The sequence below is a fragment of the Pteropus alecto genome, unplaced genomic scaffold, assembly GCF_000325575.1.
Source record: "Pteropus alecto unplaced genomic scaffold, ASM32557v1 scaffold511, whole genome shotgun sequence".
Taxonomy (NCBI): Eukaryota; Metazoa; Chordata; class Mammalia; order Chiroptera; family Pteropodidae; genus Pteropus; species Pteropus alecto.
The window spans coordinates 1,428,931-1,441,370 of NW_006431911.1; the positions used below are offsets into that span (position 1 = coordinate 1,428,931).

At 49.3% G+C, this 12,440-nt stretch overlaps 1 protein-coding gene across 3 annotated transcripts in view; it reads right to left on the reverse strand.

Moving 5' to 3' along the window:
* LOC102896586 (cytochrome c-type heme lyase) overlaps positions 1-12,440 on the reverse strand; it is a 15,041-nt gene continuing 2,601 nt past the window's right edge. For all 3 annotated transcript variants that reach the window (XM_006906036.3, XM_015599357.2, XM_006906037.3), the window contains exons 3-7: positions 11,348-11,499; positions 8,599-8,747; positions 8,233-8,352; positions 6,812-6,898; positions 1-1,372 (exon numbers count right to left, since the gene is read on the reverse strand). In XM_006906036.3, the coding sequence (XP_006906098.1) occupies positions 1,174-1,372; positions 6,812-6,898; positions 8,233-8,352; positions 8,599-8,747; positions 11,348-11,499 (707 nt within the window). In that variant the 3' untranslated portion in view covers positions 1-1,173. The remainder of the gene's footprint in view (positions 1,373-6,811; positions 6,899-8,232; positions 8,353-8,598; positions 8,748-11,347; positions 11,500-12,440) is intronic.

Below are 12,440 nucleotides of genomic sequence, written 5' to 3' on the forward strand. Positions count from 1 at the left end.
TGCTAATTCCATCTAAGAATTTAATGGTATTTGGGGTAAATAAAAAGAATTATTATCAACTTTAAAAAACCCAAGTCATTTGTAACACGCTGCTCGAAGTAGAACAATGTTATGGATTACTAGTACCAAGCATTTCAATGGCAAACTTAGAGCTCCCTCAAAAAAAGTCTGAACTGAGACAGTGAGTTGATGCAAACATTCTACATCTGGGAAAAATACTCTCCTGGTGAATTCTAACACTCAACAAAATCTAACCATGTTTTGGAAAGGGACCCGAGCTAGCACTGCGACTTGTGCCTGACCTTCAAGGTTTAGATGAGGCCAACTGCAGGGAAGGCTTCAGGCAGAAGGATGGAACGCAAAGGTAGGAGAACTTGTCAAATGCCAGGGACAATGAGACCTGTTTGTTGGGAGCAGAGTTATATATCAGAACCACAAACTTGAAATGCAAATATTTAAAAGACTATTTTAATATCTTAATATTAAAAAGACTATTAGAATATTTTAATATTCTAATGCACGTGCACCATCAAACCATGGGGGCGTTCAAACTATTCTCTAACAAGATCCAGTCTGAAAACTTCATATGAGAATTTGGAGAGCCAAGAAACATCTTAGTTTTGCTGAGTACATTTCTAGTGTAAATCTTTTATGTTTCTTCTCAGGATTCACTGCTAGGTCATAGGGGCTTTAGACATGCTGGCAACTCTTTAAAAAGCATAACTGAATAGCTTCCATTAAAATATTTGACCAGGTAAAAGCTCCTGAGCATCGCAGAGGCTTTCGGATCCACATGTTGCGTATTCAAGAGAAAACAGTAAGAAAAAAAGTAGCTCTCCTCATATTTTAAGTTCTTTTTCAGAGGTCGTTCAGACTTTTCTAGATTAAATACACAGGCAATACCACAGATAAAGTGAAAACTAAGGGACTGCTTCCCACTGAAGGGAAGTGGGAATTAAATTTAACATGATCTGCTATGAACTGCAGGGTGAAAATGAAACTCCAAAGAGCAGGTGCATGCTGTCCTTCACTAAGTGAAGTGTAAGGTGTCATTATCCACTTGCACTCCCAGTACATGATGACTGCAATTCAGTTTGGGGAAAATAGTTTAATATATTGTTCAGAAAAAAAAAAAAAAAAGGTTATATTTGCCCATCTCTAACAAGACAGTGGTTATGAGGTCCAGCGCCACCAGGCGACCTTCATCCTGTCCCACACCGCCGAAAGCGAGTCCAAAGCGGGTCGGACGTCCAGGATGGTGAACTGGTAGTCCCGGCTGACTTCGCCGCCGTCGTAGTAGTCAATGACGTATCTGACTTCCGTCCCACAGCGGTTGATGATCCAATCGTGCCTGTCGAAAGGCAACTCGTACCTGGAATGAAAACGTGCCGGTGAGCGTTCAATCGCTCGCCGTGCCTCCGGCTCCAGAAGAGCAGCGCGCGGCGAGGCCTGCTCCGAGTCATGTGTCTCAACGGGGAGGCGACGCTCGGCATCGCAGTCCACAGCGCCCACGAAAGGAGGTGCTGGAGACCTGTGGTGAGCCCAGGGCACACGAAGGCTCACCTGTCTGCAAAGGCATCGGGTCCCCGTGAAGGAGACCCAGCGGGGTGAGCGGGGACTCTGACTACGCAGGAAGAAGAGGGAGGAGCGCTGAGTGCAGGGGTCCAAAGAGGACAGATTTAACAACCCAGAAGACAACTCAGTTCGATGCCAGATACTTAGGCAGGCCGCGTGTAGGGTTAACGCAGCCCCTCCACGTACTCAGAGGACTGCTGGCTGCCCGGCCGGCAGCCAAGGCCGGCAGCACAAAGGGCGTTCAGCAGCGCCTATCCCCAAGGACGTTTCCTGCTGCTCCCGTGGACGTTATCTGCTCCCGTAACCCAGAAGCACATCTCGCTCCCATCCGGCTGGGGAGGTGGCGGCTCCCCCACGAGATAACCCCTCCCCCGGCTCCTGGCCATGCAGAACTCTGCTTGCTCGGGTCAGCAGCCTTCTTCCTCAGCTCCCACCGGCCGCTGCTGAAGCTTCCCTGCCTCGTGAGTAATGAACGACACTTGTCACCCCTCTGGTCCTCCTGGTGGTCCTTCTGGAGGACCCAATCCAGGCGCAGGCTCCAGGCCCGGGGCTCCTGCGTTGCAGCTGGCGTGGCCGGCAGGGTATTATGGAGCACCCCGGTTGAGTCAATCTCGAGTTGGGGGCATGGGGAGGACATGCCTGGTGGGGTTCGCCAGGGGAATCCCGGGGTGGGCCTCTGGGTCCATGTTATCTGAGGTGGCAAGCCTTTTAGATTTGTGGGCCCCACCAAAGGAGGGGGGGATGCTCCCAACGTGCTTATGGGCCTCTTCCAGCTTTTGCTCTAAGTAGGGAGACTGTGTTCTTTAAGGAGCTGCGGCCGTGGCAGCACAGAGGGCCGCCCGTCCTGCAGGCGCCACGGGAAGCCAGTGCCAAGCAGCTCAGGCCAAGGAAAGGGTGACGGAAGTGGAAGCGAGGCTACACGGACCTGCGAGTCACACGGGCCAACAGCGAGGGTATTCTGGGAAGGCAGTGAGAACAGACTAATGAACAACCGCAGGACCTAGCCTGTACCTTGCGAAAGTTCGGGAGGAAAAGCTAATGAGAGATCACCTATGGGTAGTCACTGCACAGTCTGAATGGAACCCCAGGAAGTGGGACCCCACAGCAGAACACGAGTCTGAGTCAGATGAAGAAATAGAGGTGTCCCTCCCAGACGAAGCCACGTGTCTTGGGCCTCCCCAGTAATTGTTCAGAAACTAACAGGAGCACCCTGAGGGGCAAGACCCGAGGACGCTAGCTCGCCCCCCTAAACATTTGCACCTCCGCCTGGCCGCGTGAGGCAGCGGAGCCGGCGACCAAGGTCCGCTGGGAAGGGTCACAGTCCATCACGGGGCAGTGACTTCGTCTTTGGGACACCGGTGCGGAAGGCATAATACTGTCTGGAGATGAACTGACCAGATGGCCACTGTCACCAGCCACCCTTCTTTGTGCCAATGCATATGCGGGGCAATCCAATATGCAGAAAATGTGTCGCTGCCGAATTGGTTCATGGCGGGCTGCCGCATGGCTGGGCCAAATGAAGGCGAGTTGCCGATGGCCCAGCCGTGCTGGATGTCCCCGCCGTAACTGCAGGCGTTCCTTAGGGAGATGGGATGGCAGCATGCTATATCGAACCATCCGAGGGCCCTGATGCAGTGCCATTTACTACAGGTATGCGGGACCGCGCCATCCAGACGGCCCCGCCGGCCTATTGTGATACTTTGGTGCCTGTCCTGTCCACTCTAGTGGGGAGAACAATCCAGGTGGCAGCACAGGCTGTTGCCCATTTGGGGGAAACTGAACTGGCCCGATGGGTCCAGGGAAAAGACAGAAAGTTGTGGGTGTGCAGGCAGAGGGTAAGGATTGTCTGGTAAAGGAGACCAGATGGCAACTATGGACGGATCTGAGAAGGGCCGGGGTCGCCCCCCCACCCCTCCAAAAATGATAAGCAACCCAGCATAGTACTGGTAGCCCTGCGGCAGCTTAAACCACAGCAGAAATTGCAACCCCTGCTCGACAGGCGGGTGGCTGTCCGCACCTTGGAATGGACCTCAAGTGGTAGGGACTTGCGACCCTCAGCTCCTTGCTTGGATGACTTTTTGCGGGACCAGGACACGTCCAAAATATTCAGACAGCCAAGATCAATTCGTCTTTACCTGGGAAGGACAACAATGGGCCTTCACTGTCCTACCGATGGGGTATCTCCCTAGCCCCACTATTTGCCAAGATTTTGTGGCTCAGGATTTGACTGGCTGGACTAACCCCTCCTCCACACAATGTACCGTTATAGTAATGACGTCATGCTAACCTCTGACTCTCTCAGACCTATAAGCCTACGCCACCCCTGCCTTTTCCCAGCCTCTGTAAAACTGTCAAGGGCAAACGAAATACTTCTAGAGGTCATAAAATATATTCATAAATTCGCCAATCTAAAGGATGTTAACTGCTTACTAACTGCCATTAGAAATGGAAGTTTCTGAGAGTTAAGAATTTGTATTACAATTGAAAGGGACATGTATGTGTTTAGTAACAGAAGGTCTAAGGTATAGGGATTTACTTCAAAGGAGATTAAAGAAAAGTAGTTTGTCCTAAAGTTGGTTATTTCTAAAGGAGTAAGAAGAGGCAAACTGATGGGATGAAGAAAGTTGCAGGTCTGTGAAGAGAAATCTTGTGTCTACGGCCACACCGCCCTGAACGCGCCTGATCCCAGCTGATCTCGGAAGCTAAGCAGGGTCGGGCCTGATTAGTACTTGGAAGGGAGAAATCTTGAAGGAGGAAACTTTATATATGGTTGAGCTAAACAAGACTGGAAATATATTTAAATGTCAAAAGCGAGCTAATACGAAATCACAGTTGTGTTTTCTCCCTCTGCTAAGTAACACAGTTTCTGGGACTGTTGGTCAGCTACTGATGTTACGGAAAAGCTTACTGCCTGAAGAAAACAGAGATTCTGTGTTTTATCAGAATAATTTCCCATGTTTTATGTTGTCTTAATCAGGCCCTTGGCTACTTAAGGAAATGGAATCTCCACAACAGTAAGAATTGAGTTTTGCTAATAATTATGCAGAATTGGCATGTTTCTTTTCCTCCCCACCTACCCCTCCGAAACCGAACACTTTTAATGAGTAAGTCCCCTTACTCTCATGGCAATGTGGTTATTTGCATAAGTTCGATAAGAATCTGTTCTCTTTATAACAGGGCATGATTGGAAACTAGCTTTTAGTGCCAAGTCTTTGACTGGAGTGTCATATTAGAGAGGAATGCAGAGACTCGGATATGACCGAACGGCTTTAAGGAATTGACTCACGGGAGCCAATAAAAGCCTTTAGAAATATTGGCCGGGTACCATGCTCTCAGGGTTCCCAGCAGCCTTCTCATGTGAGTAAAGAATGTCAGTTCTTGGCAGGTGCGGGCACCTCAAGATATTTTGGAGATGTCAAGAAGAGAGGAACTCACCTGAAACCTGTAGGTATTGCAGGCATCATCTGAGGGCGGCCCTTGCTTTGGCTTTTCTGGCCTTGCGAGGCCTTTAAGCTCAATCTGAAGATTCCTTGTAAAATTCCAGCAAAGCAGAATTAAAAGGGCCCATCTGGTTAATTGATATTCTTGCTGGGCTTATGCAAGTGATCAGGCCCAAGTTTATTGAGACGACTTATTTCGCAAATGAATGAGTCCTAATTTGGCTAACTTTGGTAAAGACGAGTAGTTGGAGAGGAAAGAGAAAACGTTTCGATAAAGATCGAAATATACGTATGTGAACATTAGATTCTTATACTATTCATTGTCTTTTAGGTTTTTATTTTCTACTTGTAGATTGGACTGGGTCCTAAATTCTTCTAGCTTCCTCCAACATCTGTCTGTGGCTCTTCGAACATGTTTTCGATTTGTAATTTTTCTCCCATCCTTCAACTAGGCATTATTGGAAAACTATAACTGCTTTCTCCAAGCCACGCAAGCTAAAGATGGACAACTTGATATATAATTCGAGAGATTGCCACAATGGCTCATGTTTGAACAACCTCAGTGACTGGTGCTGGGTGGGCCAAGTGAACAGTTTGCCCTGGTGCCTACGGACATCATCAGGGACATTTCAAGTGGCGGCAGATGCTTCCAGCCTTATATCTAGAAATCTGCTGACAACCTTACAAACTCAGAAGCTGCTCTGTAATTTGCTCTATTAACCTTTTTCTCGTTTTCATTGACATAGGAGGCATCTATACAGTGGCTAATACGACAGTAACAGCTCTGGGAAAGTTGAGACTCAAATACATAGAATCATGCAGAAGGCTACTTTGTATTCATAGTGAACCAAAAGCTAACAACACACTCAGTTGAATGTAGGAGTTTCATTCCTCTAACCACCAAACTCCGGCCTTTTTTAGAAGAAAGCAGCCAGAACGGTCTCCTTGCCTCTCTTCCCTCAAGACTGAGGAATGATCAGGAGACCGGGGGGAGTTGTAACAGGAATTGTAGCCTGACGTGTTGCATGCAGCACTTGGGGCAAAGCCCTTAACCACCTGGTGGCCCTCCATCGGCCCTTGGGGCCATTACCTGGTAACAGGACTGCTGGGCTGATGTGTAGTTACTGTTAGGGTGTAGTCTTTATTGCATTTGTGATATATGGATGCAATAACAAATGCTCTAGCCACCCAGGGATCCCCTGTCCGGAAGACGTGACATGAAGAATGTGAGGTGGAGAGGCGTCGGGTTAACTGGGACACAGCCCCTCCACGTACTCAAGGACCGCTGGCTGCACAAAGGGCTTTCGGCGGGGCCTGCCCCCAAGGACGTTTCCTGCTGCTCCCGTGGACGTTATCTGCTCCTGTAACCCAGAAGCACATCTCGCTCCCACCCGGCCGAGGAGGTGGCGGCTCCCCCACGAGATAACCCCTCCCCCGGCTCCTGGCCATGCTCGGGTCAGCAGCCTTCCTCCTCAGCTCCCACCGGCAGCTGCTGAAGCTTCCCTGCCTCGTGAGTAACGAACAGCACTTGTCACCCCTGTGGTCCTCCTGGTGGTCCTTCCGGAGGACCCAACCCAGGCGCAGGCTACGGGCCCGGGGCTCCTGCGTTACAATGCAACCCACGAAACGCCAGTGGATCTGGCTGCCATGGGGCCAACTTCGGGGAGCGGAAGAAATCCACCGCTGAATACTGAGTTTTAGACGGTGGCGCTACAGTTCCCAGACTGCCTTGGGTGCCAAGGAAAAGCTGCCCCTGCCGCGAGGTGTGGTGATCACCTTTCTGCACCGACACTCACCCCATCCAGGACCGGATCCTCGCCCGTGGTGAATACTCTTTCGCTTTACCTCCGAACCGAATCAACGACGGGCCACAAGGACATTCCCTAGAAACCCCCCAATAAGAGAAGTCTATGAAAATATTTTCTTTCCTTTGAAAACTACGATGTGGCAGGTTCTCAATAATATACATTGTTCTCTATGCATTTTACATAACGTCAACATTTACAGAGGAAGGTAGCTTTGAAAAACTCCCAAGCAAAAGCCCTATTTGTTAAACATGTTGCTCTTTCTTTCTGGGTCAGGCTCGTCCCCCCACTCTCCACTGTCTTCCCTGTATGTAGCTCCCCTGCTTTTTGCAGGAGTCAGGAAATGGCCTTTCCATTTGTGGAGGAGACACAGGCATATTCTCAGGAAAGAAACAAAAGGTGAAGTTTTTGCTTCTCTTGCGCACAGAACAGCTGGGTTTTTTTTTGGTTTTTTTTTTGTTTGTTTTTTTCAGATGAACCCAAGGAAATCCTACACTCTTCTTTGATTTGAAACCGATGAACGGCCTTCATGAAGAAGGAACGCTGGCTGAATCCCCAGGAACTAACGTAACCCGCGTCTGAACGGCTCCTTAAGTAACTGCGCTCGCGCTGCTGCTGCCGAGGCCCTGGCTACAAACCCTGCTCTCGCAGACCCTCGGAGAGGATGTCCTCGGAGCCCTGTGTTCGTGGAGCTCCTCCCCGACAAAGAGGCCATGTGCTGGGACATCTCCTGAGGCTTCGTCCCAGGGGGGATGCAGTAAGTGCTGCTGAGTGAACAAAACCATTTTCCCGTCTCCCTTGAGGCAGAGGACGATTTAGTGTCTCTCGTCCCACATGCTCTGCTTTCAAGGGACTATGACGCTCCTTCATGGGGGGGTGGGGGGGATTTCTGACCCCTCCCCTTGAGTCTGGGCGGGCTGGTGACACTCTGGGGCTTCCGAGGTTGTTGCCAAAGAAGATACAGCTTCCACCTGGAGCCTTTTGGAACTCCAGCTCTGGGGACCTGAAACAGCCACACTTAGAGGCTGTGGGCAGGTGTCGTGGCTGACAGCTGGTGTCACTCACCAGACAGATAAACGAGGCCTTCACAGGACGTCAGCCCACGGCTGCCAAGCCAACCCTATCACTCAGCCTTGGCGGCTGAGGCCCCAGTCAGCGGGCAGCAGAGACGAGCCATCCCCACACCTCCCTTTCTGTTCTCGGTCCTGCCAATCCACGGGCAGAATTAGATGGCTGTCATTTTACATGGCGGAGTGGGCATGGTCTGCCACATGACGATCACTGGAACAGGCCTGCTCTCTAAGATGTTTTATTAAAATAACGCATCTGAATAACTGTTAAAACTCTAGAAAGCGGATATAAAGTAAGGAAGATGCCGGAAAGGTGTTTTTTAAGATCGCAGACATACTTACGCAGCATGAAGGGCTTCCCACTTCAAAATCTCCTTCCACGCCTGCTCGTTATTCTGATTGTGAATTCTAATGATATTATACATGTCCCTCTGACTGATATCGTCGTCCTTCCACTTCCACCTAGGAAAGAACATTCACGAGATTTGACAGATGTTACTGACACGTGTGTATGAACACGCACGTCCTGTTAGTTGTTCCTCTAGAGATTCCTAACATACTGGCCTTGCACTTATTTTCTGGTAAGTGTGAACATTATTATAATGGATTAATTTGTAAGTTTGGGGCACAAAAATCTCTTTCGTGTTTAATTCTTACATGAATCTGACGAGCAAATTTACATTCTCAGTAATATGCTCACTGACTTACCCTTTCCTTAGCATCGCATTCCAGAACATCTGTTCGGAAGGATAAACCCACTTCTTTTCTGAATCTGCTCTCGGAATGGATGACTCTTCTCTCACAGTGGATAGTGCAAACGGTTGATCGGGGGCTGGTGTCTGATTAGCTGGTGGCATCTAAATAAAATACGTGGATTTTAAAAATATTGGAAATACGATGTAAAGTAGGAACAAGCAGTATCATTAAGTACTTCCTGGAAAGCGATGCGTCAGACATGTGACACAGGTTCTCTGTTAAACCGGTGCCATCGAAATATCAGACCTCTCAGATGATTTGGCTGATGTGAAGAGGCAGAGTACAGAGGTTGTTTTTCCTTGTTGTTCAAGTTGTCATGCATGGTAAATACACGTTGTGGTTAAATTTCCAGTCTTTCTCCTCAAGGATTAAGAAGTAAAAACTAATACCGTGATCTGCAGGCATTTCTAGAAGCCTTTCTGTGATGGGCTTTTCAAAACGATTGCTGACTCTTCTGAGGAAAAGTCTCATGGACTCTATGTACGAAGCCACCTTCTTTTAAAATCTCTTTACGTTTAGGATTTTGCTTATGCTTTCGGCCTTTGGTCTGAAAACAGACAAGTGCTGATGTCCCCACATTGGCAGAGTGGAGGGAGGGGAAGAAGGCTTTCTTCCAAGCACAAGGGGAATGATACTGTTGTGCAAACACTTAGCCTGGACCAGGATTTCTCACTCTTGGCACCACTGACGTTTCGGGCTGGACATTTGGTTATGGGGGTCTATTCTGAGCATTGTAGGATATTTAGCAACATCCCTGGCTTCTATCCAATAGTACCCCTCTTCCTCAGTTGTGACAATCGATGTCCCCCTGCGGGCATAGTCACCCCAGATTGACAACCACTAGCCTCTAACTTCTTTTTGTGGTGAAAGTCTGAAGGATTTTCTAGCAGATGCACATGAATTAAGTCATCACGTGGCCCCTGGTTAGAAAGATGGCAGATGACCTGGGCATGTTGGCGCCATACCGAGCATCTATCAGCACAGCATGTTTAAGGACACAGGTCGGAGGCAGATGGGGATTCACTTTGGGCTCTGCCACGTCCTAGCTGTGATGTGGGCAAATGGCTTACCCTCTCTCTAAGGTCTTCAGCTCTAAAGCAGGGTCACTAAGACTGCTGGCTGCATAGAGTTGTCATGGGGATTACAGGAGACATTGTACGGTGCTTAGCATCCCCCAAAAGACATGAGCAAAAGTTGGCCGTCACGAATCCTCTCACTACACGTCGCAGTCCCACGGGGCCAGAGTCTAGGTCTGCAGGATTTCGAAAGGCTCGCCTTCTGTAGCACTAGGGCAGATGCCCTAGATCCACGGGTAACGGCGCTTTTGAAAGTGTCTCCAAACACTTTTGGTTGTTGCAATTGAGAAGAGAGGGTGTTACTGGCATCTCGTGGGTGGTGACCACGGATGCTGTTCAATGTCCCACAGTGCGCAGGGAGGCACCCGCCACAGGGAATCATCCATGTCCGAGTGTCGCTAGTGCCACCGGGAGAAACCCTGGTCTTGTCCACCTTCTTTTTCAACACAGCAGTGTCCTTACAGCTTGGCAGGGTAGTTACTGAGCGCAACAGGCTGAATGTTCACGTCCCTCCCGAGTCACCAAATCTGCTGGCACCTCGATCTTGGATTTCCCAGACTCCAGAACTACTGTGAGAAATAAATGTCTGTTGTTTATAAGCCACCCAGTCTCTGTTTTGTTTTCTTTCTTTCTTTCTATCTATCTATCTATCTATCTATCTATCTATCTATCTATCTATCTATCATCTATCTATCTATCTATCTATCAATCTATCTATCTATCTATCTCTATGTCGATATAGATAGATAGATATAGATATTCCACAGACTTTCTTTTCCAGACTATATATTGCCAGTTTCTTCGAATGGTAAATGGTTTGCCAAGATTTCTAAATATTTTTCATAATCCTGTGGCCTTCTAAAGCAGCGGTGCCTAGCCATTTTGGCACAGGGACCGGTGATCTAATGCCTGGTGATTTGAGGCGGAGCTGAGGCGGTGATGCCAACACTGGGGAGCGGGTGCAAATCCAGATGAAGCTTCGCTTGCTCACTCGCCCGCCGCTCACCTCTTGCTGTGCAGCCCAGGTCCTAACAGACCACGGACCGACCGGTACCAGCCTGGGTGTTGGGGACCCCCGCTCTAAAGTACAGGCCCAAGTCTGTCGCTCCATTAAAATGCGATTCCAAACATGAAACCTCAATTCCCTACGTCGCCTGACTATCACAAAGTGGGATGAGACCATGCTTCTCCCGTCCTTCCTTTCTCAATGGCATTCCACTGCTGGCTGCCATGTGACACTGTACCGCCCCAGTGATTCACGTGAATGATGGGGGCCCCCCAATCTTGCAGCATGCCTACAAGGTTCCCCAAGACCAGAAACAGCGTTACGAACTCTAGCTGCACTCCTAAGGGAACTTCCCACCCGCACCCCGTAACTACCCCAAAAGGAAATTCCTTTGGCGTGGCACGTCGCCAGTCAACCTGCTCTGGCACTTCATGCTCGCCGTTTTCTCAGGCGTTCTCTGAAACTACTTAGTAACACAGTCTAGATTTTTACTGTGGATGGAATATCTGATTTTAAAAGAACAGAAGAAATCAGCCCTAGCAGCCTGCGGCTTGTCTTGAGATCCATAAAAGCATCTCTGCACAGGAAGTTTCAGGAAGATGGGGCAAGCGTGCATTACCAGATTCGCAGGATCTAAGTTCTCCTTATTCTTGGCCACAGAGCCCGTGACGGGACACTCCACATACTCATACGCGCGTTCTTGGTGGGCAGGAGTGGAATTGGTCTTGCTCTCACATGCTGAGTCAGACGGCTTTGTACTCACTGGACAGCCTGAAATAGATCAAGTGTAACAATGGTGTCGGCACAGAGGCGGGATATCCAGCTCCTTCGATCTGGGCCCTAAAGAGTTGAGTTTCTGACCAGTGATGACCACAGGCGAAGCCAGGTTTCTACTACTGACAGCTGCCAAGAGATAAGCTGGCTAACATTCTAATATCCTAAAGACCAGGAAAAGGTTCTATACATTTACTTTCCCTTTGAAACAGCAACAGGTACCCATTCTCTTCTTGTGTCATGCCCCTAGCAAAAATAAACCAAAAAAATCTCGTTTACAAGAGAACGTACTGTCCGTGCCGTGGTTTCAGTGATGGGCTAGAAGGTACCCGCCTGGACTCCCAGCTGGAAGCTGCTGCAGAGGAACCTAAGTGGGGGCCAGGCCACCTTTCCCCAGTCTCCCTGCCCTTCTAGTCCCAAGCTCCACACAAGGCCCACCCCAATCAGGACGCAGGAAGCCAGGCTTTCGTTCTTGATGCCTCCTCTCAGGTACTGGAGTCAGAAGATGAAAATGAGCACAGGAACCCTCAAAAAGGCTACTGGAGACAACTCTTAACACTACTTTGCCTGTGCCTTGCTCCAGGACTAAAATAAGGCACAGAAAACTACGCCTTGGCTGAAGTTCTATTGCCCGTTAGTAGACAGAGTTAGGCAAGAAAAGGCAGACATTAAAGAAAACGTTCCATGACCCATGCAGGATCTAGATGTCACTTAAGTGGGAAGGTCTGAACCTAAGAGAACAGCAGCTGGAAGGGCAGCCAATGCCCAAGGATCCAAGGTGCTGATGGAAGACAGGGTGCAGCCTGAGGAGGAACTCTGCGGCTTAGGAGAGAGGGCAGGGGTCGGGAGAGCTGCGGCCCTGGAAGCCAGCTGCTCCTGCACGGGCGTCCTTGGCTTACACAGCCGCAGTGACACCAGGAATACACTGGCTGCTGGAT